Source organism: Grus americana, chromosome 8 (genome assembly GCF_028858705.1).
Source record: "Grus americana isolate bGruAme1 chromosome 8, bGruAme1.mat, whole genome shotgun sequence".
NCBI lineage: Eukaryota > Metazoa > Chordata > Aves > Gruiformes > Gruidae > Grus > Grus americana.
In genome coordinates this window covers 16,737,039-16,762,815 of record NC_072859.1, presented here as the reverse complement: position 1 = coordinate 16,762,815, position 25,777 = coordinate 16,737,039, and the positions used below count along the sequence as shown (strand labels likewise).

General features: G+C 41.2%; 1 protein-coding gene across 2 annotated transcripts; it reads right to left on the bottom strand.

Annotated features, from left to right (window-relative positions):
* Positions 1 to 606: 606 nt before the first annotated feature.
* CNN3 (calponin 3) lies at positions 607 to 25,347 on the bottom strand. Of its 2 annotated transcripts, none has more exons than XM_054833582.1 (7): positions 25,054 to 25,347; positions 5,682 to 5,803; positions 5,170 to 5,236; positions 3,656 to 3,793; positions 3,134 to 3,250; positions 2,237 to 2,383; positions 607 to 1,701 (listed from the first exon to the last, which is right to left on the bottom strand). In XM_054833582.1, exons 1-7 carry the CDS (start codon positions 25,108 to 25,110, stop codon positions 1,354 to 1,356), a joined length of 996 nt encoding a protein of 331 aa, XP_054689557.1. In that variant the 5' UTR covers positions 25,111 to 25,347; the 3' UTR covers positions 607 to 1,353. The 2 variants fall into 2 exon arrangements, with proteins under 2 accessions (XP_054689557.1, XP_054689559.1); XM_054833584.1 differs by lacking the exon at positions 25,054 to 25,347 and adding an exon at positions 24,032 to 24,405.
* Between the last annotated feature and the right edge of the window lie 430 nt (positions 25,348 to 25,777).

Here is a 25,777-nt window from a genome sequence, read left to right as displayed (position 1 = left end):
TTAATTTTACAAAAGTTAGGATCAGCAACAGTGGCCCCATTGATAGCATGCTCTTTTTTTTCTCCTCTTAAAAACAGCCCAGGTAAATTAGTACAGCCTGTCTGCACTCTGTGGTGAGGAAGAAAGCGTTTTCCACTTCGGAATAAAGCTCTGCTATCAGTAACTAAAGAACTCAGATTGCAGACCAGCAGGCACAAAGACTCTAAAGGGTGTTTTGAATTCTCACAGTGATGGTATGAAGGCAGTGGGCTGAAGCAGAAGCAGTGCTAAGTGTGTGGTTCCTCATTTGCCTTAAGAAAAAGGCAGGGATGTAGTGAACAGCTAAGGATCTCTAGCCATAACCTCACAGTCATGTAGAGGGGAAGTGAACTCTGATGTAAAGGAGCTACATTCCTTTCCTGTTAAGTCACTGTCACTTGCTCCCAGGAGATTTTTTTACAAGGCTGTTAGATTAAATCCCATGGAAAAGAAAACCCAAACTGCAACAGACAGCAGTTCTACATTACCCTTAACACAGGCAAAGGTGATGCTGATTTGGGAATAATTTTTGTGGCACCTAATCATTAAGAATGGTAGCATAACAAATGAGACAGGATCTTCTACATACCTTTAAGAAAAAATATTTATTTATAAAAATACACTGGGATCAGTTTGAGAAGTGTGGCAATAAATACAGTTCAAGGAAGAAAAAGCATTTCTACATGGATATATTATGGCACAATAAAAGGTAAATGCACCATCAATCGTGGGACTTCTGTTGGCTCAAGACTTTGTACAAGCTCCCTTTTTAGTAAGACAACTATTTCTAAGTTTGGTCAGTGTTGATAATGGAATGAATAGAAATCACAAATGCATACTTATGTCTAATGCAGGACTTACCATTAGCAAACAATACCTTAGAAACCTAGTAATGATATTTAAATCACTAATGTGATATCTTAGGTTTAATTGGCAAAGACCACATTTAACTGTAAGCATGAAATTCTTTTACCTCATCTGGAAAACAGAAAAGCTGTAAATATGTAAAATGAAGGCTTACTGTGGTATGTAAATACCTACTTTAGAGATTGTGAAAATGCATAGCTCCTTATTAGACTGTACAAGAGCACTCCCCCTTTCACAGTATTCCTTTTACTTCATATGCAGTTATTGTTTATGCTGTAGACTACAACTGTTACAGCACTAAAGGCAACTAGACAGGGAAAGGGCAGAGAAAGGAAAAAGGAATGTATGTAAGGCAGTATTTCTTTAGGTACATTAAGCATAGTGTGTAGGAAAGGTAACAATTCCACAAGGCTAGTTTCGTTCTTACTGAATAAAATAATGCACTAATACTGAACTTCTGATGCAAAGCTAATAATCAATGCCCTGGTCACTGTACTGACCATGGTAATCTCTTTGATAGTCATCTTGGTACTCTCCATGATAGTCATCTGGGTATTCTGCCTGATAATCGCTATCGCTGATTTCTGACCCGTTAGTTCCTGTTCCTTGGCTGCCATTATGAATGACAGGTTCTGTTGGTGCAGCACAGTACTTGGGGTCATACACTTGTCGTCCAAGCCCATACACGCTCATTCCCTTCTGTGAAGCTACTTTGTTGGTACCCATTTGTAATGAAATAGTTGAGTTATCCACAGGTTGTAATATGTGCTTCTGATCGTAGATGTCTCTCCTGGTACCTGGTGCCAGCATACCAGCCTAACAAAACAGGATTGTAGAGGTTCAGTAAGAAGGTCAAGAGCTGTGATTGCTAGACTTACAATTACAACTAGTACATCTTACTGAAGTGCTAGAAAGTAGGAATTAAAGTATAACAAAATATAGCACAGCAGCATGTGTTCACTAGTAGGGTAAGTCACAGAAGTCCTTGCAGAAAGGTCCAGTCTATTGTCCTCTGTGGAGAGAATATACTAAGTGTTCAGACTGAGGTAGTATCCAGGAAGCAATTTCTTTTTTGCATCTGTCTAGTTAATACTTGAAATGAAGTTGCTGTTTTCTTCTGGTATAACACAGCCAGATGGAAATTCTAGAAACACCAGGGTGTTTTTGTGCCTTATGATACTCAGCACAGAACACTGTGATAAGGAATTCAAGTTCTTCAGTTACTGCATAAAAACACAGCTGAACTGCCCCCTCTCACTGCTGCCAATTAGACTCTGCTACTGCATGCAACTCGCAGACCCTCCTCTCCCACCGGGCTCTCCCAGACTGCGTCACCCACAGTCCTGCTTACCTGACTGGCTCCTTTATTAGTGCCCATCTGTAGGCTAATCGTTGTCTGGTCAAATGGCTTGTCAGTTTGCATTTTCGGATCATAGAGGTGTCTTCTAGTTCCGTAAGCAGTCATGCCTGCCTGGCTGGCACACTTGTTGGTGCCCATCTTTATTGGGGGAAGGAAGAGGTGGACAGAAAAGGTGATTTGTATTTGTACAGCAAGCACAGGCAAAGGAAACAAATATGGTTGGTAACTGTGATGGCTGACAGAAAAAGTAATCATGGTGCATGCTCTCCTCACGTACCTTGACCACTACCTGTAATAAATTACTCTTTCTCCACACTGAGCTTCATATAGAAAAATAAAGGCAACTGTCATCCTAAGGCATTTCAGTGACTGGCATTTGCCCAACTGCATGTGCAATTGGAATGGATGTACGCATCAAAATGGAACAATTAACTTTGACCCTGGACAGTAATGATTCAATTACACTGCCACAACTTCTCTACCATGGGAATTTTAAGGTTTTATGCCAGTTAATTTTGGTTTTATGACTATTAAGTAAAGTGGAGAGGGGAAAAAGCTTTACCATATAAGGAGCTTCAGCTATCCAAAGACTCCTACTTTAAAACCACTCTAGGGGACAGAGATGATACTGCTAATATTAGCTGTTGCTTTCCTCCTTACCAGTCTTATTGCAGATATAAATCAAAGAGAAAAACCTTCCAGGCAGTCACTTGAGCTTATAAAACCAATCAACTGCTTTCAAGAATTAAAACCTCATGCCTCCTTCCATGATAAGAATATATTGTAATTCTGCAGCTAGTTTTGCATAAACAATATTTCGGTTAATCAAAACAAGAAAGTTGTTCTCAAATATAACAGATTAACTGTAAAATCGAATTTCATACTTACCTGCAGGCCAATTACACTTTGTCCAGCTTTTAGTTTTCCTGCATCAAAACTTCGTGCTTGTTTCTCTGCGTATTTGACACCAATATCAATTGTAGTATGAAAACCTTTAGTTTTTGCCTATTTAGGGAGAGGGAAGATAGAGTATTCAGTGTTTAAGGCATATTTTCTGCTACTGGAACACTAGCTTTACGGCCCTGACCCTGGGCTTTCAAATGATGCCACAAGCAGGTTTCTCTCTTATGAGAGAAGGTAAGAGTTCTGTGAGCCTCCCCGGTTCTGTGTATGCACACGCAGCTCCAGGGCAAGGCCACCTGCAGCCAACAATCCTCACTCTGAACTCCAAGCCTTCCCTGGAGGCATGCAGTAGGACACAGCCCTCTGAAGTAAAACCTCTGCAGTACATCTGACTCACAGTAGTATCTATCCCCTCCTGTATGCTGTTTTCTGTATTTACATGAGTGGTAAGTGTGCATCTGGACTGGAATGTGGATTTGCGCCAATTCCAGGGGTACAAATACTTACCAGGCCTGCTAGTGCCACTAGAGTAGTCTGTACTTGAGTCATATTTCCATTTTCAAAAAGATCATTTGCTTCAAAAATATCATGTGGCTTCATACCGTAGACTTGGATGGCTTTGATAAAATTCCCAATGTTCTCCAGCTAAACAGAAACAAAAGAGCTAGTTTTCTACTCAGTGTTTCAATTCAGAAACTAATTTTAAAGTTTTCTGGTGTTGGTTTGTTTGTTTTGCTTGCGTTACACAAGTTCTTTGCCTTGTGCAAACTGAACAAAATGGTGTGGTTAACAGTGACTGTTGGGAAGTCTGAGATTATTTTTCATTAGTTTTAATATTGACTTCAGAAATCAATCTAAGGGTTTATCTATCCTGGCATCTCTCCATCAGTGAGAATCATATGCTTTGATGATAAAACTGCCTCAACTGTGTCCCTTCCAAGACAAATCCTGATCTAAAACCTGCTTCAAATTGGAAAATTTGACATAGTGTCCATGCTATTTGACTTCAGCAATTGATAATCTTGAGTAAAACAAAAACATAATAACATGGATAGTATCAACATTTAACTTGGTTTGAAGGCATTAGCTTGCTCACTTCCTGGGACAAATTCAGCTAAGCTTTTGAGGTTTGTTAGCGCTTTTTAGCACTGTGTGCTGTAGAAATTGGAAAGCAATGTGGAGTACAAGAAGTAAGGACTGAATATCATCTTTCCTTCTAAAGTCTTAAGAGGTATTACAGCTTTTTTAAAAAATAAAAATCCTCCCCTGTATTTAAAAGCATTCAACGCTAATAAACCCAAGAAGCTTACATAGCAGCATTAAGCTAGACCCAGCAAAACGAAAGGCAGTCAACTCTACCAGCACCCCCTCCGACGCCTGTTCTAAATGCATGTTGCCTTTGATAGTCCCCCCTTTGAGGGGGGCAAGTGCTAGACAGAGCACTCATAAGAAATAAAATTTTTGATACACTGAAATAAAATACATTCTGTAGTTTGCACCATATTGTTTTCTGAGTTGTGTTACACAACCGATTCTTCCGAGACTGTTCAGGTCATTTCCCTCCCCAACTGCTTTCTCAGGGGCACACTTCATATGGTGACCTCCCATGTCCAGGTACAGGCAAGCTGTTGACCTGACACCTTGAGGAACTGCCTGGAGGGAAAACTCCAGTCGTGATTTGATAAAAAACACTTTTTTTTTAACCTAGAAAAAGGCCTTGCTGTAGGGCTCTGTGTTCTTCTTCCATCTGAAATGCCACCTAAGAGCTAAAGCACTACTATTAAATATGTACACTCAACTGCCATTTATGAGCCATCTCAGCTATAGCTGCTTTTTTGTTAAATGCTGTTCACATATGCTGTATCCTTGACTGTTATGTATGTATCGCATACAAAACTTGGTGCTATTAAGATTTAAGGTGTACCGTGTTCACAGCAAATTTGTTAATACAGAACAAAAGAACTGTTTGGGGGTCGGAGGTGTTAGAGGTGTAGTTTTGGGGGTTTTGGTTTTTGTTTTACCTGGTGCCAATTTAGTTTTGATTGATTAATTTTCTTCACTGATCCTGGCTGCAGCTTATTTATAAGCCTGGGGAGGTGAAAAAAAGGGAAATGCTTAAACAATGAATCTCATCCTTATACCATCTCTGCAGGCATTATATAATATTTTCACTCATGCTTTATTAGTTGCATTAGTTTCATCAAAATGGTTAATTTTTTGGTTTATACAGAGTGCCTGGCTCGGATCTCCAGTCTAACAAGTCTAACAGACCACAAGAATTTTTGTGTGCCATTTGATTATTAAAGAGCTTCACCATTAAATTTAGAAATACTTAGAAATCTTTGCCAAAATATAAAGGAGATTAAAGTTTTCATTCTTCTCCACAGTTTCAAAGAAGCTGTCTCCCACCCTACTGCCAGCTGTCTTTGACTATTATTGTTGATGTGTTTGAAGGGGAGTCTTCAGAATGTCCCTCCTTAATTCCTCAAAAGTAGAAAACTGCTAAAAATAATGTTACTTAATAAATGCTTACTCGCATAAGATTATGCCATCTTTTAATCCCAGTTGAAAGTTTGCACCAATGCTCAGTCCTGTAACCTCTTCTATCCAGTTACGCAGATCTTCTTCTATCTGGGGGTCGTATTTCAGGGCAATCTGTAACACAAGCGGTTATGAAGTTACTTCACAAGAGAAAACTGCAACTCTCTTCTCCCCCCAAATCCATTTCAAAGCATGTGCTGTAGCATTTATCCAGTGATTTTATTGCTGGATTTTAAACTGTATTTTAAATATCAGAGCACAGAGGTAGGTCTTTTATCCCTTTTACTATAATAAAGTTTATTGCTTTACTAAATGTTTATTTGCAAATAGCACTTTGAAGCACTTAACAGTTCTTCCTACTGTAAGAATTGCTGGACCTTGTGAATTCTGTGATTGTGACAGCTGCAGAGGAATGATGACTTTTTTGAAAAAAAATACCCAAGATGTACTTCAGCAGAAAGTCAAAAAGTGCGTTATGAACACAAGAACTCTGACTTGCTATGCCATTGGTACTACTGCTCAGATGTAGATTTCTACATGGGAACTTTTATATAATAGATTTGAAAGTATTCAGCCAAAGATTATAGTGGGATTGCTTTTTTAGCTAGCCTATGATTAACAGAGATGACCTAGTAAGTTTTCCCCTTGTTGCTACAACATTATGAGTTATCTTGCTGGGGATTCTGGGGGTTGTGTGTGTGGCTTTTTTAAACTGAAGCTTTAGCATGCCTACTATTTCTCTTTTCCTTGGCCTTGCTGGAAGCCTGATGGAATAAACTGTGATCTCATGTCTTAATTGCAAAGAGAGAAAACCTGCAATGGTCTTGTAAGTTAAAGGCACCAGAGGCCCAGAGTTGTTAGCAAGGAGACTTAAAAACTCCTTTTCCAGATGTTCAGCCTTCGCTACTCAGTGTGTCAGTTTATGCTTCAGTCACCAGAAATCAGTCCATGTGAATGGAATACTTAAAACTGGTAAACTTCAACAACGTGAGCAGCTAACGGGGTTCCACACTCCACTCTGCCCATCACCCCTCTCCCCTGAAGAGACTGAAAAGCAGCTCCAACTTCCTTCAGCCTAAACTTGTTACTTTTGCAATACTTTTCAATATCAGTGAGTTGGAGAAAGAGATTTGATCATTTGAGCATTGCTACTTTTTCTGCAAACAAAACAAGTTATCTGGCATAAACAACCTCCACTAGTGCAGAGGCTGGCAATGCTTTTCCACCTTTGTTAGAAGTTGTCCTGCATGGGTCAGTAAGCAAGACGGGGAATGAGGAGCTACCGTGAGAAACCTGACAGGCAAGCACAGAATGTACTTGCAGTATTTCTAATGGAAAATCAGCTCAGCTACCACCAGTTGCTTACAAATTCCTAACCAGAAACTCATGTAAAGCCATTCACATTCAGATCAAAATGTAAATTTCAGACTTTTTACATATAGTCTTAGATTTCAGCCCAGAAAGGCCAGATAGCAGCAGCTATTTATACTGCAGGCGATTATAATTCCAACCTATCTGAATTACTTGGATAGAGGCAATTGCTACATTTTTGCTAGTGTTAGTAATCCCCAACTCCAAACTGACCAAACTAAAAATTACAGTATTCTGTTCTCTATTTTTCTTCTAAGGGGAATGGAAAATTCCTGTACCTCTGGCTTTACTTCAAAAACTTCTCTGAGTAATACTTATTTTCCTTAGACTATTTGTAATAGTGGTGCTATGTTGCCTTAGTTACAGATCAGGCTAATGAACTAACCCATTACCTTATTCAGATCTTGATTAAGGTGTAAAATTTTGCGCAGTATTAGGCCCAAGATGACAAGTACCTCAGTGCTTAGACCAAAGCTGGTCTAAGATAATCGATATACACTTTTCTTATTGAAGAATGAAGGCAGAAAACTCAGGTAATACTGCCTAGTGCAAGGAAAATGTCATGATTTTTTTTTTTTTTTAATCACGCCTTTTGGATATGAGATAGCTGAGAAGCAGACTAGAAAAGCTTGCTGAAGTCCACAGCTTCATAGAGGAAGCCAATGCAATTTTGTCTCTTGGGTGACGGATCGTCCTCCTGCACCTCCCTTAAGGTTAGCACAGGAAGCAGCACAACCACTTTATTTATAGCAATGGCAATAATAGCAAAGGGCTAACAGAAAGGTTAACGTTTTGAAAATGGTGTATGAGGAAGTTGGTTGGTTATCTTCTTTCTCCTTCCTAACCTGGTGATCAGCTTACAAACTACTTCTCATGGTTATTTTTACTTCCTATGGAAATAAGGCTTATGTGATCAAACTTAAGAGTAGCAGTCTTGAATGGTTATTGTGTGAAAGTATCTATGCAAAGGAGAAAGATGCCAAAACATCCCCAAAAGACTGAAACATAGCATCATACTCTTCTTAGACATTAGAGAACCTACAGAGATCTTACAAAAGTGATCTCACCCACAAAATCTTAAGTAACATGTACATATATTTCTGTACACCAGTTCAAAAGAAGAAACAGGATTTGTAGAAAGGCCAGAACTTGGTATGTTCTGATAGTGCAGTTTGAAGACAGCAGACAACTGGGGCTGGTCATTTGTATGTTGACAGTTCATACTACATTAAAATGGCCGTTCTAACACGCATGTGGGTACAGAGAGGGGTTTAAGCTCATCTCTTCCACAATTCTTTAGTTAGAAATGTAACAAATATTATGCTTTCTGAAAATTCAGGCAGTTCCTGTTTCAGTGTAGCTTAAAGACAGTGCTAAGTCATAGCTAAGCCATCCTGCAGTTGGAATTGTCTGGAATACAACCGGAATTGTCTGTCTACAACTTCATTTATTTTTAAGTACTGGTAATCGCTTAATTTCTTCTTTTTAAAAAACAAGTCCATGATCATGCCATCAAGAGACACATTTTAAAGATCACTCTATCTCTTCCCTTCTCATATTAAAAAAAAAGAGTAATTATGAAAGCCAGTAAGAGTGAGAACTCTAAAGAGTTCTGCAAGTGTGGCTATTTTAATCTTTCTTGGCAAGCATATCAAGGAAGAAAAATAGCAAAAGTTTTCCTTATTTAATACTAAGTGCATTCTTTATGTAAGATTACAACTGAGCTGAATATTAAATTGCTGCCCCTATTGCTTGGGGAACTTAGAAGTAATCAGATGGAATTTTATCACTTCTTCTGAAAAATATTTACTTTATGTTGGAGTACTTTACCATGTGTTCAAATCTTTAGTTTTTCAAGAGGTTTTAAATTGTCTTGGGGTATCAGTACAGTGCTTATCTAGAGACAGGATGTAAAAAATGCTTGCACACGTGAGGAAACTTGTCTTGTTGCCACTAAAAGCATTACTATTAAGTCTGCTAGTTTTTGGAATTGTCTTCACTACTGTACAGTTTGACTTAAATACGGTAAAGTTTTTGTTCTGATTTTTGAACTGGTGAGAACCTAGGTTACAAAAAGTGAAGAGTGGTGATGGTTTCTTTGAAAATTATACTCTATCCACCTGACAAGCTAGAGGCATGGAAATTTTAGAATCTGGTTTTAAACATGTGACAAGAAGAGGTTAAACAGGGAGAGTGACAGGTCAGGTACTACCAGAAGCCAGGCATTGTGCTTAGTCTGAATTCTTTGCTCTTTTACTCCCGATGGCACAACCAGAAGTTATGTAACAGTAAGTTAGTGAATACTTCATATTTTCCACATCTGTCAGAGTTGTTCCAGTTTTCCTCTGATTGCTATCTATGAGGGGAAGCTGGAAGCTTTGATATAAATGAACAAATGTTATGGCTTTTTCTATTACTACCAGCCTACATGCCAACATTTGATCCTTTTATAGTACTGAACTTTCATGGAAGATACTGAAATCTTACAAGTCCACAGCAAAAGAAAACATCACCTACTAAAGATAAAAGCACTAGCTAAGCAGCTTCATTCAGAGTATACATCATCAGTGCCATGACAAAAAGCTACAGTTTCAGAACACTGTAGAAAAGATTCAATTGTACAGTGGATATAAAGATTTTATAGAAGTTTAAAACCAGCTATCAGGAAGCCAACTGTTAATTTCTTTACTTTGTTCTGACAAATCTTGAAAGAATATAAAGTTGTAAATGCTATTCCTTTTGTTGATGCTTCAGAGATACGGATTTAATAGTTAGAAATATCTTTGAAAGGAAACTAAAGTTTATACAAGTGGTCAAAATTATAGGTGATCGAAGGTTGTGGGAGGAAAAGGGTTAAGTGTCAGTTGCCTGTTACAAGCTGATCTACATACATTTATGCCAATGCATGCTTCAGGCTAGAATCCTCGGGTTAAGCTTGATTCCTCTGGCAACTTCACGCCCGACTCCCGACTCTCGCGTTCACTCTCGCATTCAGGTGGGACTTTCCTGTTTGGGACCTCTCAGAGTGTAAAAACCCTCCCTCCATCTGTAGTACAAGAACAGCAATCATCACTGTTTTTATCAAGCATATGGATTCCTGGAAACAAGCAAAGTTCTGTTGGCCAACTTTAACAATCTGCCTGTGTCCCTTGAAGTTACTCAGTGTGCCTGTAGCATGTTAAGTTTGAGTGATGATGTTAACCAGTATTTCACATCATAAATGATATAATACGGACTTTCAATTGTCCTTTTATACTAATCTTTTCCAAATTACACAGTACACACTGTATGCTAAGGGCTACATATATGCCAAATCTCCAGCTTAAGAGTTTAGCTGTCTATGCTGCTGCTACTCTGGAAAAATATCATAACAGTATCTCAAGAAAGAGTTTAAGCACACTGCATAGCTTTTTACAAGTCACTGGGATGAACAAACAGAAACCTTAGTAAGTTAAAAAGCAGATATAGAAGATAAAGCTTTCAAAGTTACCCATCATGTTGTAAGAGCTCACACTTCTTAGTTCTGATGAAACTTTTGACTAAAGCTTCAGGCTTTCTGCCCCCACAGCAGGGGTCAAATGTTTAACGTGCAGCACACTAAATTTCAAGTACTAGTAAGCATTTGAAGAAACTGCTCTCCGGTCAAAAATTTTAACAATAAAAGCATGTGCTTGTCGAAGTGAGTGAACAACTCTATCATAGGAACTGTGTTTGTCAACAAAAGCTAAGATTTGTATACGCATAAAAGTGCGGCAAAATAGGTCATATGTTGCTGTTTTCCAAGGTAAATAAAGTGCACAGCCATGTACAGCAAGAGAAGTAGCCAGGACTTTACTCCAAGACAGTATATGAAAGAGGTTACACACATACATTTTCACCAAAGTGAACAGAAAAATAAATAAGGCCCTAAGTTTTAGATGTTAATATTCTTTATAGGGAGAAATTTGGTGTGGCTCATGTCCTTGCTTGAAGTGGCATAAAATTACTAATTGTTCAGTCAAAAAAAAAATCAAGTAGAGAAAGCTTACTGGATTTCTAATAAGTATGGGAACATATTCATCTCATACTGAATTTAATCCATATCTAGCCAGGGGTTTTAATATTACTTTTACACATTTAGGTCATAAACTACTGAAAGCAAATAAAGATAACTACGGGAAAACTCTAGCTTTTAAGACCTAAAGTTGTACAGTTTACATTTTAGGCAGCAATTTGTTCCTATATCAACTTTTCAATTTTATTAGCTTGGAACTATCTGACTGAAACAGAATTTTTATGGTTTCAGTGGTGCCTACAAACATCCTTTGCATTGAAATAAGTACGACCCTCAGGAGCGATTTGTCTTGCAGAGGCCAAAGATGGCAATGCTGATACTTTTTTGTCATTTGCTTGGCACTAGTTTGCAATGAGATATTTCTCCTTCCGTTTTAAAGGCTTTATGATGGTATGAGGAAAGATGAAAGCATCGTTATCTCCTGATATCAAGGCAGAAGCTCTCGGAGTCCTTACTCCTCAGAAGTAGGAGTGGCCAGTTCCAAATTACTCTCCAGAATTCCAGCTACCAGCACCTGAGCTGCCCTGTTCTGTTCATCACCTGCTATTCCAGAACACTGTTCTGAATCTCACATCTAAAATTTACACAGCAAAACGTTTGGGACAAAAAAGTGTTAGGATCTTACTGGTTATGTGAATGACCAAGAAAAAGGGACAGAACAGTAAGTTCTCTCATAAGCAGAAAGGAACAAAATTTTTCTAGATTTTTTTTTTTTTAAAATACAACTGAGTTAAAACTTTCTGGTTAAAATTCTGTGGTGTAAATAGATTACTGTACATATCTAATCTTCAGCTTCAGAGGTGAGGGAGAGTGACAATCACATAATCAGTATTTTTTTGCAGAACAGTTCTAGTCGTCTGCCAAGAGAGTGGTTGTTTAGTCAAAGAAAAAATAAATAGCATACCCTTTAAGTTGAGAGAGAGAACCCAAGACAATGGGAAAATACAAGGGTTTGATTTTTACTGAAAGTGTGTGAGAAGAGGGAGTCACAGAGTACCAAGGTTATTGTCAAGTGGAGCTTCTTCCCACTTGAGTTACCAACCCAATGACCTTTCATTGTAAGGACAAATTAAAATTCCCTGTTAATTTCATATATGTTGACCAGGGCTCCATGCAAAAACAAATGTCAGCAGAGGCATATTTGTGCACAAGAAACCCAAAGGTAAAGGGAATGTAAAAATCCAGATGAAAACCAAAGGGGAAAGTACTTCAAAAACTGAAAGCCACCATTAAGTATGCCCTGGTATTTGAATATGGTTTTCTTTTCCTGTCATTATGGCCTGTTGTACAGAAAGGCAGAGAATACACTGTGTTAATGCTAATATTGAAAGATCTTGCTATATCCCACTGTGCTACTTAGCACAAAAAAATTCACAGCTGTATCCATTTTGCTTAATATTCAACAGAATTTTTTTGTTATGTGTAGCATAATTGATAACTTGCCAACATCTCACTGTTTTCTCTGTAAATCAAAATTTAGGCTACAACTTTTAAAGGAGAGATGGATGAGCATTAATTCAAAATTCCTGGCACTCTTCCCATAGGCACCAGTTTAAACTCTGTGAAGTAAGAACAAGCTATGCTTCAAAGTTTACAAGTGAGATACCTGTAGTCGTGCATGGTGCTTGTTGCTAGATCAGCAGGCTGGAAGAACTAAGTGTTCTACTCCCTGGCTGTCCAGTATGACTTTGTGACAGCTTGCAAACCATGCAAGAAGCAAATGCTACCACCTCTTCCCTCAGAGTGCACTAACAACCCAATGTATGCCTGCCCTGTGCTGAATACTGCTCAGTCTCCACAGCTGTACTACTGCAACGCTAATTCAAATCTGTTCTCGCAGTTCTCCTCATATTTCCTTCCTTGTCATAGTCACAGTTTTCTGGCTTATAACTCCAATTCTCCTTAGTCATCAACTTCCACTTTCAACTGTAGCACCTTCTGGTCCTGCCACCACACATTATACTTCTTGATATCAAGTCCCTTTGCACTGTATCTTTAGCCTGTATATTGCTGAACCGTTTAAATTTCTTCACAGAACGTGGTTTCAGTAACATTCACTACCTATTATTTGAAATCATTGCTATTTTCATTTGAAAGAGCACTAGAAAATGAAGTTTCTTCTCAGCTAAGACAGTGTTGATCCAACCCGATGCACGAAAGCCTGTTATTCCCCAAGGAGGAGATTCTCCTTCTTTGACCCCCCCCCCAGTATGACTGGCTTGAGCTCTGATATGACACAGCAGGCTCCAACATCCCTAGCAGTGACATCTTTGGAAACAACATGCCAAGCACTGCACTGAAAATACTGGTAAGGTGCTGTGCTGACAGACTTCAGTGATACCTAGTTGCTCTCATTTGGAGGGGAAAAAAAATATCTAACAGAACAATCTAGTGCATAAACAGCAAAAAAAACCCCCAAAAAACCCAACCCAAAATGTGAAAACAATCTAGTTTTCCTCATAGTAAGCATCTCCTGAGACAACTTCTACTGTAACTCTGGGGGAAGAGTAGTTCTCAAAGGCTAAAGGGAGCCTACAAACAGAAACGGTCACATCAATAATCATTCTATCTTTCTGAGAGTACTTTTCTAGTTTATTGCTACTATAGCAATGCAGGAAATCAGATACTCTTTCAAGTTTAATTATCTTTCTCCCCAGTAGAACACTTTTAAAATATGTCACGTTACAAGCAGACTCTATCGTGACTCTGTAGCCCTTCCCCAAGGTCCAACTGTGTTGACAAGTCTTCCAACTTCACCTTCCAAATAGGACCACAAAATCTGATTATTTTAGTCAGAGTCTTTCTCCACACTTTTTTCTTCTCTTCAAGCCCTCTTCACTTACCAAAACAGAGGAATTATGTTTTACAGTAGCAAGCGGCTAATTAGTACCTCAAACATACCTCTCAAAAGAGTTAGCTAAAGAAAACTGCAGTCTGTCAATACAAGCTTTGCTACATGTTGCTCAAACTGCACTTTGCCTCTCAGCACAAAGGTAAGCCTCAAGCCTCTGCTGCTGTCACACCTCTTTTGCACCAACTCCCCCCCAGTAAGCTCAGACACTTGACTGTTCACTGCCACTTGTGATCCCAGGCATCGGCTTGACTGAAGGATGAACCGGATGATGCGGTCAGTCCCAAGGTAACAGGCATTGCCCCATTAATGGTGCCCAGTGTTTCCCACTGACTGCTCTGATCCTGTTTGGTTGCCTGCCAGCCTGCAATAAGTATTCATAAGGAAAACACAGATTTCTCTCCTTCTTACCACCACTTCATCCTTGCACAAAATAATCCAATCTGGTTTTTGTGATTTAGGTGAAAGATGTGATTTCTTAAGAAGTTCCTTAGCTTCTACTGGATAGCAAAGTCTGCCTAGATTTATCTTTAATGCAGGTAGTACATCAAAATCTCTGCATTCACACAGCATGTTTTTCTGGTTGACGTAATTTTCCTCATATCCAGTTTTCTTAGCAGAAGCACAAGAAATGGAGGTTTAGATCATCTTGCCTATCAGTTGCTTCATACTATTGTTTTGCTTTACCACCACCAAAAAAATTAAAAGCATTCAGCACGAAGGACAAAACACAATAATCTGCTTCTGCTGCTCCCTGCCCTCCACCTCACCCCCTCCCTTCCTGCGTATATCTCTGACCGGTTCAAGTTCAGTAGGTGGTACACAATGTTGATTATATTCCAGGAAACATCTAAAATTATTTTGGATATGGCCACTCAGGCAAGCTGTGCTTTAACTACATAAGAAGAGTTATAAGAAGAATATGATCTACAATTAATGTGATGTTAAAAAAAAAAAAAAGTGGTGGCCATAACCACATTAGAAAATGTTTACTTCATTTTGTAATAATATCCATCTTTAAAGGCCTACCATTGGAATTTAGAAGATGACTGAAGAAAGTCTAAGAAAAGTAAGACAGAGTATTTGAAATTTACGTAGATCCTATAGGCAGTTCTACATAAATCATAAAATCTGCATAGCAGACAGCTGGACAGATTTTTTTAAAACATTTTATGATTAGATGAACTTTTAGCTCAACTGTTTATTTAATGAAAATGTAGTTTATGTAAAAATCAAGCTGTAAGCCTGCTATACTGAAGTACAAGTACAAAAGAAAGTACTGCTGTTAAAGTAGGAAAGACAGTCAAACTCTTAAGTAAGAGGTTCTGATTAAACACCCTGTAGTAACTTCTAAACCAACAGTTTCAGCAGTTAAGCACAAGCAGAAAGAACAGTTAGCACTGCCAGGAGTGGGTGGGGGATGTACACATACACGGCACCCAAAATCCAGGACACCACAACCTAGGTTGTAGTCTCATTATGCTGCACCCCTGAATTCACCATAGGCTTGAGATACACAAGCAGCAGTATGTGTGGGCAATGCTGTGTTCCAAATGATGGGTGAGAGGTCCCAATCCTCAATTATTTAAGGTTCTATTATTATTCTGTAGAACAAAATGCTCAGGTGCCCTGACTGAACTCTTTGCTAGTCATGTTTTGTCCCCATTCTTTTCCATCCATTCACAGATCAGTTCTTTATCTCTGGTGTTTAATCTCACAGCTTTTTTTGTTAATCTGTTTATTAAAACCTGCTGGATTCTTTCAAATAGAAGTACCTTTCCATATGACAAACACTTTCATACCATCCTTTATTAATGATAAAGGATACTATCAAGACAGACCATAGTAAGAAGGCAATAGTCTTTATTTTCTTAGAAAGTTATTTGTACTTTTTACTTTTATTGGGCATGATTAATACAATGATGTCAGCAAGGTAAGGGGACAGCTTCTTACAAAAATAAGCAAAGAACATTCAGTCTTGAACACTAGATACGTGTCTGAACTACGTATGCTTCATTGACTTCACGCTGTATTGACTTTCAGACACGATATATAACGTAACTTCAAACTGATCCCCCCGTAGTGTTCTGAAGTTAACCAAAGCAGCGGCTGGTCAGGCGGTGGGAATCTCACCAGGAGCTGCAGCACAGGTCCTGCTCCAGTGCATTTTCCCACTTGGCGTGTGCTGGCTTGGGCTCCGACTCGTGCTTTGTCCGTGCTCAGCACAGAAGGCAAATGTGGTGGAGGCCCCGTTAGCAGCAAAGTAAGAGCTGGCTTTCACCATGAACCTTTGAATATAACCAAATCCCCTGCCAAATGCATGTGCCTGTTATGCCTTATCTTTTGCTGGGAAGGCTTCTAGCATTTAGTCAATTCATTAGGGACAACAGAAAAATACTTTTCAATTAAATTACTCTTATTCAAGCAAAACCAGGAATTCTAAGATAATGCTCTCTGTCTATAAATAAGAAGCTGTAGCAGTGGAAATAACAGGAAAGCAATATAACAGGAGATCTTTCTTTAAGAGTTAGGTTTTTATAGTAGTAATGTCCAGTTTTACTCTGGGAAGAGCCATGGTTCAAACATGCAAAGCAGAGTAGGAAGATTTGTTTAGAATCTATCTATAATTCAGCCAGGTAGGACTTGCAGTAGATTAGATCCCACCTTCATGAAAGCATTTCAGAACAGCAAGGAAGCGCAGAAATATCTAGGTTTTGCCCAAATCTAGGAAAAGACTTGGTGTTCAAGTTCTGCAGGGTGTATGCACAAGCCACGTACAATTTCACTTTACCTCTTAAGGATTACTCTGTAATCAAAAGGATGTCTGCCTAAATAAAGTCCTCAATAACAGTCCTTTTTAGACCACAGAGGACCAGGTCAGGACTTGGAAGGGAAGCAGCAAAGGCACCAAACGGTTAAAGTCCAGTTTCCAGGAGGGAGTGAGGATCAGTGACCAGAGGCAGTTCAGACTTCCAAGGCTTTAAGCAGGCTTGGCCCAGCCGCTGGGATTTGGTAAGGCAGTTTGGTGAGAGTCCAAGCTGGGCACTAGACCATAGTTGTGACAGCAACACGGCATGCCTCGCTGCAATGGTCTTCTCTTACTGCCAGCTCCTCCAGTGTGACTAAAGCCTTCGAGTCATTGTAATTTATACACCCAGAATCATATCTGCTTCAGGTAAGAGACAGCTTTATATAAGCAACTACAGTTAAATTATGTCTTCTCTCCTACTATCTGCTATACTCTGTGCTGGCTTAAGGTGGGGAGGTAAAAAAGGAAAGAAAAAGAGACAAAGGGTTTGTTGAGGGGATTTGTGTTTTGGTTTGGTTTTTTTAAGAAGAAAACCTCCAAACATAGAACCACCCACCTGAAGAAAGTCAAAACTGCTTTTGAAAGAAACACTGTAATTCAATCCCACTAAACAGAAACAACATAAATTACTCTGAGGCGTTACTGCAAAATCAAAAATATTTACCCAAAAGGCAGCATTTGCTGAATATAGGTATACAAATTAACAGTTGTTTAGAATCAGATACTTACAAAAAGCATTTTTAAGCAAAAGAGTCCCTCTTAAAGAAAAAAAGAAGGATTTTCACATGATCTCACTTAGAAAAAATCTGTTTCAAATTGCCCTACGTGTCCTGGCCTCAAGCCCGTTTTTACTAAAGGCCTTTCCTGTACAGTTCCATAGGGGATGGGAATCTCTACAAAGTTTGCCTTAAAAGGATGTGTCAGATGCAGAGTGTATACGGTGTTACATATCTACAGAAGCTAACAATTCTGAGTACAAAGAAGTGTCTATCCTTTATTCTCCAAGGCAAATTATAAATTATTCGGAGGCAAGAAAAAGCCTCCAAATTAATGTTCTTACAAAAAAAGACAAGGTGAGGAAAAAAAAAAGTCACCGATGTGCCATTATCCCAAAACAATGCATGCATGCATCCATCCATCTTTTAAGGGTACTGACTCAGCAACAGGAATATAATAGGTATTTTTCTCTAAATTTTAAACTAAGTCTAATTCCAAAACCACATAAAAAGCACATTCATTTGTACGTTTTAAACAAGTAAGCACTACTGTAATGCAAATTCAACTTTTTATTTTCTGAGACTACTAATCCCATTTAATCATCATGAGTCTGTCAAACTCAATTTGCTTTCTTCAGAGGCGGTCTGGCTATAGAAGGTATATGGTGAGCTTGCATGTAAAGGATGCAAGACTTGATACTTATCCCACACCCTTAAACATTAACCTCAGCGAGTTTTATGTTTTTCTATCACCAGTAAAAATTTTAGTAAAAGTTTCTTAATCCACCAGAAATAAGGTCACTATAACACATTTTATAAATTCACAGAAAGTGCTTTAAAACTGAAAGTGCAGACACTGCATGCTTCCCAAGGTTAAACATAACAGAAGTTTACAGCAAACATCCTTGCTCTTAATTTACTTAGGCACCGCCACGCTTTGCTGGCGGCAGCCCTGGCAGTTTCTGTCTGTGCTGACCTCATGCACGCACAGGAGCAGACTGGCCTAGCACTCCACCTCTGCTTTGATGTTCAGGAGGCAGCAGGAGCTAATCCTGGCTATGCCAGGCCATTCATCACCCTCCTAGAAGAAGTGGTGTAAGCCAAGAGACAGAACTGGAAATCACAGCTATCACACAGGGCTTAACACGGGGCAGCGATCCGTGTCTCGCTGTTCAAGAATGGCTGTACACTGTTCCAAGTGACAGTTTTGAGACACATGAGGACTCCAAAAGACAACTGTCAACTTGGCAATGACATGTCAAGGTTCACTGGGGATTTAAACCATTGAGAAAAAGAAATTAACTCCTGTGTCAGTGGTTTACAGCAACAACTGCCAGATGTCCCCAGGGTCGCCATGTTCTCAGGTTTGTTTCATTTCACCTACTCGGGGGCTACTGACCAGTAAAATGGGATATAGGGTATGTCTACCTAGCGGGGTTGTGCAAGGGCTCCTGAAGGCATCTCCTTGCTCCTGGGCTTGGGCAAACATGCAGAATGGGCAATGCTTGGCTGACAAACACAGGAGGCTTTACGCAGATGGCAGAGGTGCTAACATCCAAGTTGTTGGCAAGGGAAGTGTTTCCAAGGCAAATTACATGCTTCTGCTTATCACAAAAAGATGTATCATAGGTATGAACTGTCAAGTCAATGGTACATAAGTTTCATCACCATCCATTTGCACCTGTTCGTAGGTCTACTTATTACTGCTGTAGTATTAATACTTCTATTGGAGCAGCCACAGAATTGGAAAGCTATACCTGGTACGTACTCAGGAGAACAGACCTGTCCTGAGACAGTAACAGTTAAAGAGGAAAATGGCTTAGACGCACTGAAGCAGACAGAGCAGGCACAATGAGGTAGACAGTAAAGGATGAAGGACAGTAAAGGATGGAGACACCGCAGTTAAGATTCTCCAACGCTGGAATACCTTCCTCCTTCAAAAAAAAAATCTAATCAAAATACGTAGCTATTGATTAGGGCTCCTGCATTAATACGATGTCTCAATCAATATGAGAACTCTTCACACAAGGGATCTTACACTAGGAGAATACAGATTAATAGGTTACTACAGCTTAATAAAGCTAGTGTTTCCCTGGGCTGTTTTAAAAAAAAAAAATCCTCTGCAAAATTTCCAGCAAAAAGTTAAACTCATGTTTCAGCAAGTAAGGTGGCAAACACATTCTCAGAAGTGTACGAGGCTTCTGCTCAGATCTGGAAGTGGTGGGAAGCATGCAGCACGACTATTTTCTAGGAAGTGTTGTTAAACTCAAGTTACTGAAATTTAATATTGTCAGTCAAGGTAAAACTATGCATCACAGGAGTAACGAGCAGGGATATTGTAAGTAAGTAGGAGAATTCTCATCATTTGGTTGCTGATACATTAAAAAAAAGCATCTTAAGACTAACTCAGAAAATACAAGTTTTCATTGTTTATGTCACTAATGTGTTTCCACCAATATGTGTAGTTACTGTGCCAAACATTGACTGACTGTAAGTTTAGCTGTGGAATTATTCCACTGTCATATTTATGTTTTGTGGACAGTTTTGCTTTTGACTCAGTTATCAGAACTGTACCATTAAGTGCTATTCTCTTATGTTGAATACATTCTGTGCATCTAGTTGACAGATTTCTTGACTACACCTCTAGCAGCAGTTTTCACTCAGCATTTCATTAATCTGTGTGTATTACAATTATAAAGGAGGTTTGGGAACAGCTATTAAAAAAATAGGATGCCTGAAGATTAACAAACTGAGAAATTTCTGGAAGGCAATAAATATAAAAAAACAAGTTATGAAGTTGTTCATTTGAACTGCAGATCTGTTACTAAAGCCTGGATCCAGCTGAAAAAAATTTCACAATTCTTTAGAAAGAATACAGAAATTGGACACAAAGAGAAAAATTTCAGTCTTACGCACATTGAAACTGATATTTAGCTGGTAAATGTTGACTTCAAGAGCTATGATCAACTATCAGAAACCATAAATTAAGTGGAGCAAATTGAAGTTCAGTGGTTGATCTTGTAAAATCCTTCTGCTATTTCCTCTGAAATTCCCTTTGTAAAATCTCAGTGTAAGTATTTCTATATTTCTGACAGCACCAAGATACTGGATTTTTAATTTATTCTCTGTGTAACAAACTGAAGATTTGTATCACAGAAAAGGTCACACAGGCTGATTTTATTTTAAATGAAACACCTGAATTTAATTCAAAACTTGTAAATTAAAGATGTTACTTGTTTAAAAGCTATATAGACATCTATGTACAAGAGAAGGAGAATGCAGAGATCCTATACTGTCAGTTATTATCACAAAAGATATCCACCTGTGCTCTCAAAGTATAAGTTTTCATTGCCTTTATCCAATACAGTCTCCATTTTTATTACATCATTTCAGACAACATTAATAGAAATACACTTCATGAGCAGCAAACATTCTTACCTAAGGTTCATAAAATTCAGTGAGCAAACCTAAATGTGTGCTAAAGGAAAACAGTCTATAGGAAGTATGGAAGGGTAAACCAAATATAGAGTAGGAACAGTTACATTTTAAGAAGGAAAAGGATATTATTACTGTTTTGAAAGGAGGGTTGAGGAAGAAGAAGGAGAGGGCCTAACAGTCCAACTACAGGTAGCCAAAACTTCATCTAGCTATTAAATCACTACTTAAAAAAATTGTAAAGTTAATGATTCAAATCTGGTTCCCAGTTAAAAATATTCACAAAAGAGTAATTTCTGGACAAAGCAATTAAATCCATTTATTTGGCCTGTAGCAAGTGAAATACAGTACAAGAATGTTCTCCTCAGCAGTTTTAGGAGGAACACAATAATAATACCTAGGACGGGTTAGTATTATTCACCACAGACTTCAATTCTTTTTCATTAATCCGTATTTGCCCTCAAGAGGGAAAGCAGGAACTACTACCGCCCTACTGCACACTTGCAAAATAGGAGATACTTTGTTTACAGCTTCATTTGTCTAACAGCCTCCAGTTTAAAAAAGTTTGTTTCCCTTCCTTTTCCATATCACTAGCGCTTGACCTTCCAGGGGAGCGGCAGCAGGGACAGACTAACTCTCCTCAGCTACTCCCCGTCTTTAGAAAGTTTGGAAAACAGTATTGACCAGTGCCAGCTTCCTGACCGAGGGGTGGCTTGGAAGGAAGGTCAGAGACTAGAGTCAAGACATGAGATAGCCAAATGCTATGCAAAGTCTAACTCCCCACATGACCGTATTTCTGCCCATCCTTCCTTTCACATGGAGCTGAAGCTGGCAGTGTATCAAACACATGAGGAGGGAGAAGATAAATGCCTGATCAAATACCATTTCCATGGGAAGGGTGGAGTTGCTAGGAAGCAGCTGAATGAACTGGAAACTCTCCTTCTGCCCAGTGTTCTAGTTTGCTCCACACCTTGTGCAGCGAGACAATGGAGCAAAAGCTTCTGCTAATTTCTTACCTACCTCCATTGTAAATCAGAGACAAATACATTAGTTTGTAGCTTTATCTAATTGCATCATCATCTCAAGCTATGCTAACCTCATGCACTGCAGAAACTCTCCCATTGCTTAAGAAAATTATTTATTGCCTGCAGAAACTATCCATTTCAATCAGGCAAAAGGGCTCCTCACTGAATATTTGTTCTGGATCAAGTATCTTTTGTGATCTCAAATAAACAGGGAATTGACTTCAAAGGGATTATGCTAGTTTGACTACCTACACATTTCTCATGCAGACAAGTTTCCTTACAGCTGGGAACCAGTACGCAAATTCCATCCTTTCTTTGTAGGAATGAGGAACAGAGACCCATAACAGAGACCAGACACCTTATCAGTGTGAGCTAAGGTAAGGAGCAAAACAAGAGAAGGGTGGAGCCTAGAAAGAAAGAAAGAGAGAGACCCAAACACCAAACTAAAATATTTTTAAGCTTAGAGACAGACTCTGGGCCATCAATTAAACAAAATTCTCATAAAGCATCAGGACATGTTATATTTGTCTATTCAAATACCATAACACACAAGAGGTCTCTCTGAACACTAATACAATGCTAAATGAGAAAATAAAGAACAAAAACCAAAACCAAGAGACTTTTCTGCCCAGCACAGCTGGGCCCTCAGGCAGCATTCTGTTTTCTGCAGAAAAACACTGCTTGGGGATTAGCACTGAAAACTTCAAACGAGGGCATCTAACATTCACCATCATTCAAGCAGGGAGGTACCACAGCTACATACAAACATCACACCAACACCACATTTAAAAACACCACCAACAAAACACAATAGTTTGCATGAAGGTCAGTATTTTAGAAAGCGTGATTAAGATCAGTTCCAAAAAACTGTCCACCAAGAGTTGGAAACTAGATGTTGTTCTTCAAATCTTTGATTTACAAGACAAAAGGATTTGGGAAAAGGAAATTCTGATTGTTTACAGAGACATTATTGTCTGATCCTCTGGAATCAGAGAGAAACAGAAACATATTTAATGCATGGATCCATGCAAGACACTAGATAGGAGGTACACAATCTATCTATGACATAATTGCTTTGAAATTTGATCTCCTACTGTAAGAGCAACATTCTCAAAGTTCAAAGCTATATTTTTCACTGGAGTTTTTGTTGTTGGTGGGTTTTTTCATTTGTTTGGATATTTTAAAGGACATGAGTTAATTTCTCTTTGGTGCATTTGAGTAATTTTTTATGGTACTGCTGCATTGATGTTTCCAAAGACTGCAGCAGAGCCTGCATACAAGTAAACTGAAGGTGCCACAGAACATAATCCCTCTGGATTATTTGCATCAAAGAAAGCAGAGAAAGCGAGTGAAATAACAGACACTCAGCAAGATAAAGTAGAAGGCCCTTTGCATAAAGGCAGGAAATACACCAGTTTCAAACCCTCTGTTAATGCACAGGCTTGGAGCAGTTCCTCTCAGGAGGCCCTAAGGAAGCTGATGACAATAAGAAACTGAAAGAAAGAACAAAGAACTTCTTCCCATCTTGTCCCCATAAAGGGATCACTGGTAAGCCTACACGATTCTGTTAATATTTTTTTTTAAATTAGAACAGCATTTACTTTCTTCCTAATTCACATGCAATAATACACAACATATGTTTTATTGTCTTTTTTTAGACTGTAAAGGTATAGATAAATCACTGAGTTTAGACGTTGGAAGGAATCTCTCTGGAAGACATTTGGTTACATGATGTCATCAAACTTTGCAGCAGAACCCCACAACCATCCCGAGAAAGCCAATAGTGTGTGCGTGGGGGGGGAAGTAGTATATTTTGTAAAGTTTCCAACATACTAACTTTGACTTTCTGCATAAATTACAATGTTTAAAGCAAACTACTTTTCTCCCTCCTCCCCCTTCTACTCAGCCACAAGTAAAACAGGATTTGGGGATTTGCTGAAGCCTGAAAACAGACGTGCATGAAATAACCAGTTATTAAATACCACATTTGGAATTTAAGCCTGTGAATAAAGACACAGAGCACCAACTTATCCCTAGTTGTTTACCAGCGTAACATTTATTGCAAAGGTTTTTCCTCTTACCAGGTAATTGCTCGCCACAAGGTAACAGTCTGCATAACAGGACACTAACATAAGCACCTTTTGTTCCACGGAACATGAGAAAAGTCAAAAGGCAAGTCAGAGCAACTCAGTACCACAATGCACAAAAGGCGCGCACCTCTCCGGCAGCAGGGGCTCGGACACTGTCAGCGGGGACTTTTTGCTATTTAAAGCAAAGCACCGGGCGCTGTGACGAGCCCCGTCGCAGCCGCTCGGTGCTCTCCCTGCCCGAGGCGCTCTCAGCAGGGAGCGCGGCCCCGGGAAGGCCCCGCCAGCGCCGGGCCAGGGACCCCCGATCGTTCGCTCCCCCCGAGGCGCGAGACCGGGCGCCCCCGCGCGCCTTTGTGTGCCCCCGCCGGGCGGGGCGGGGCGGGGCCGCGCGGGCAGACAATGCGCGGTCTGTGCGGGGCCCACGCCGATTGGCCGCGCGCCGCCCGTGCCCATGATGTCATGTGGCTGGAATGCGCCGCGCGTCTCATCTGCTGCGCTCCGTTCTGCTCGGCGCGAAGCGGTGGACGGTGCCGGCCCCGCCGGGGCAGGGCGCTACCGGCCCAGGTCGACTCGCTCCGCCGGCCGCGGCAGGGGCTTGGGACGGCTGCGGGCCCCAGCGCCGCGCCGGGTCCCGGCGAGAGGAGAGGCGACAGCGCCCGCGGGGGCGAGCGAGCGGTCCCGTGCCAGGGCTGCTGGCGCGGGCAGGTGCAGCAAGGGCGGCAGCACGGGACGCGGCCGCGAATCGCGGCGCCGCACACGGGGCCCGCCCGGCGCTGACAACTGTCCAGTCCCCGCTGCGGCAGCGAGTGTCCCGGGCGGCGCCACAGAGGACGGCGCTGTCCCGGGGCCGGCGGCGGGAGCATCCTTCCCGTGCCGCCGCCGCGCAAGGCGGGCGGGGACCCCCGCCGGGAGCCGGAGACAGTGAAGCCCCTCTCCGCGTCGCGTCGCGTCCCGCCCCCGCCGGCCCGGCGCAGACAAAGCCCGGTCGAGCCCCCTGCCGCCGCTGCCCGTACCTTGTTCTTGACCTCGGCGGAGAGCCCGTAGGAGGGCCCCTTGTTGAAGTGGGTCATGTCGGCGGTCTCCCCGGTGCCTGGGGGCGCTGGTCGCAGGCGCTGGCGGCTCCGGGCTGAGGCGAGAGTCCGCCCGCGGCCGCGGAAAGTTCTAGTCCCTCCCTCACGGCCCGGCCCCGCCGCCCTCCCCGCGGCCGTTGGAGCCGCCCGCGCGCCAATCGGGGCGCGGGGCTCCAGCAGCCCCTCCCGGCCCGCCTGAGGAGGGGGCGCGCGACCGCAGGGGAGGGGCGCCCGCCCCGCCTGGCCCCGCCCCGCCGGGTGCCGCCCGGGGGGGTCCGGTCTGGTCCGGGGCGGGGAGCGGAGCGGGGGAACGTCAGCGGGAAGGAATCCGCTGCCACCGAGCGCCGCCGCGGGGAACCGCCGCCGGGGGCTGCCGCGGAATGCGCCGCCGTCGCGGATTCCTACCGCATGCGGCGCCCCCGCGGGGGGCGGAAGGGGGGGGGGGGTCTCAGCGAGGAACCGGCGGGTCCGGCCCGGCCCGGCTAGCGCACTGCCAGTACGTGGTGGGAAGCCCCCGCTGGACCGGTGTGACAGCACTGACAACGCAGCTGAGCAGCCGGGAAGTCAAGGAGGACGGTGGCCGCTCTCCCTTGCGGGGCGATGTCTTTCCGCAGGCCCTTCCCGGCCGGTGCGAGACCGGGGCCTCCCGCCCGCCGCCGGAGAGATG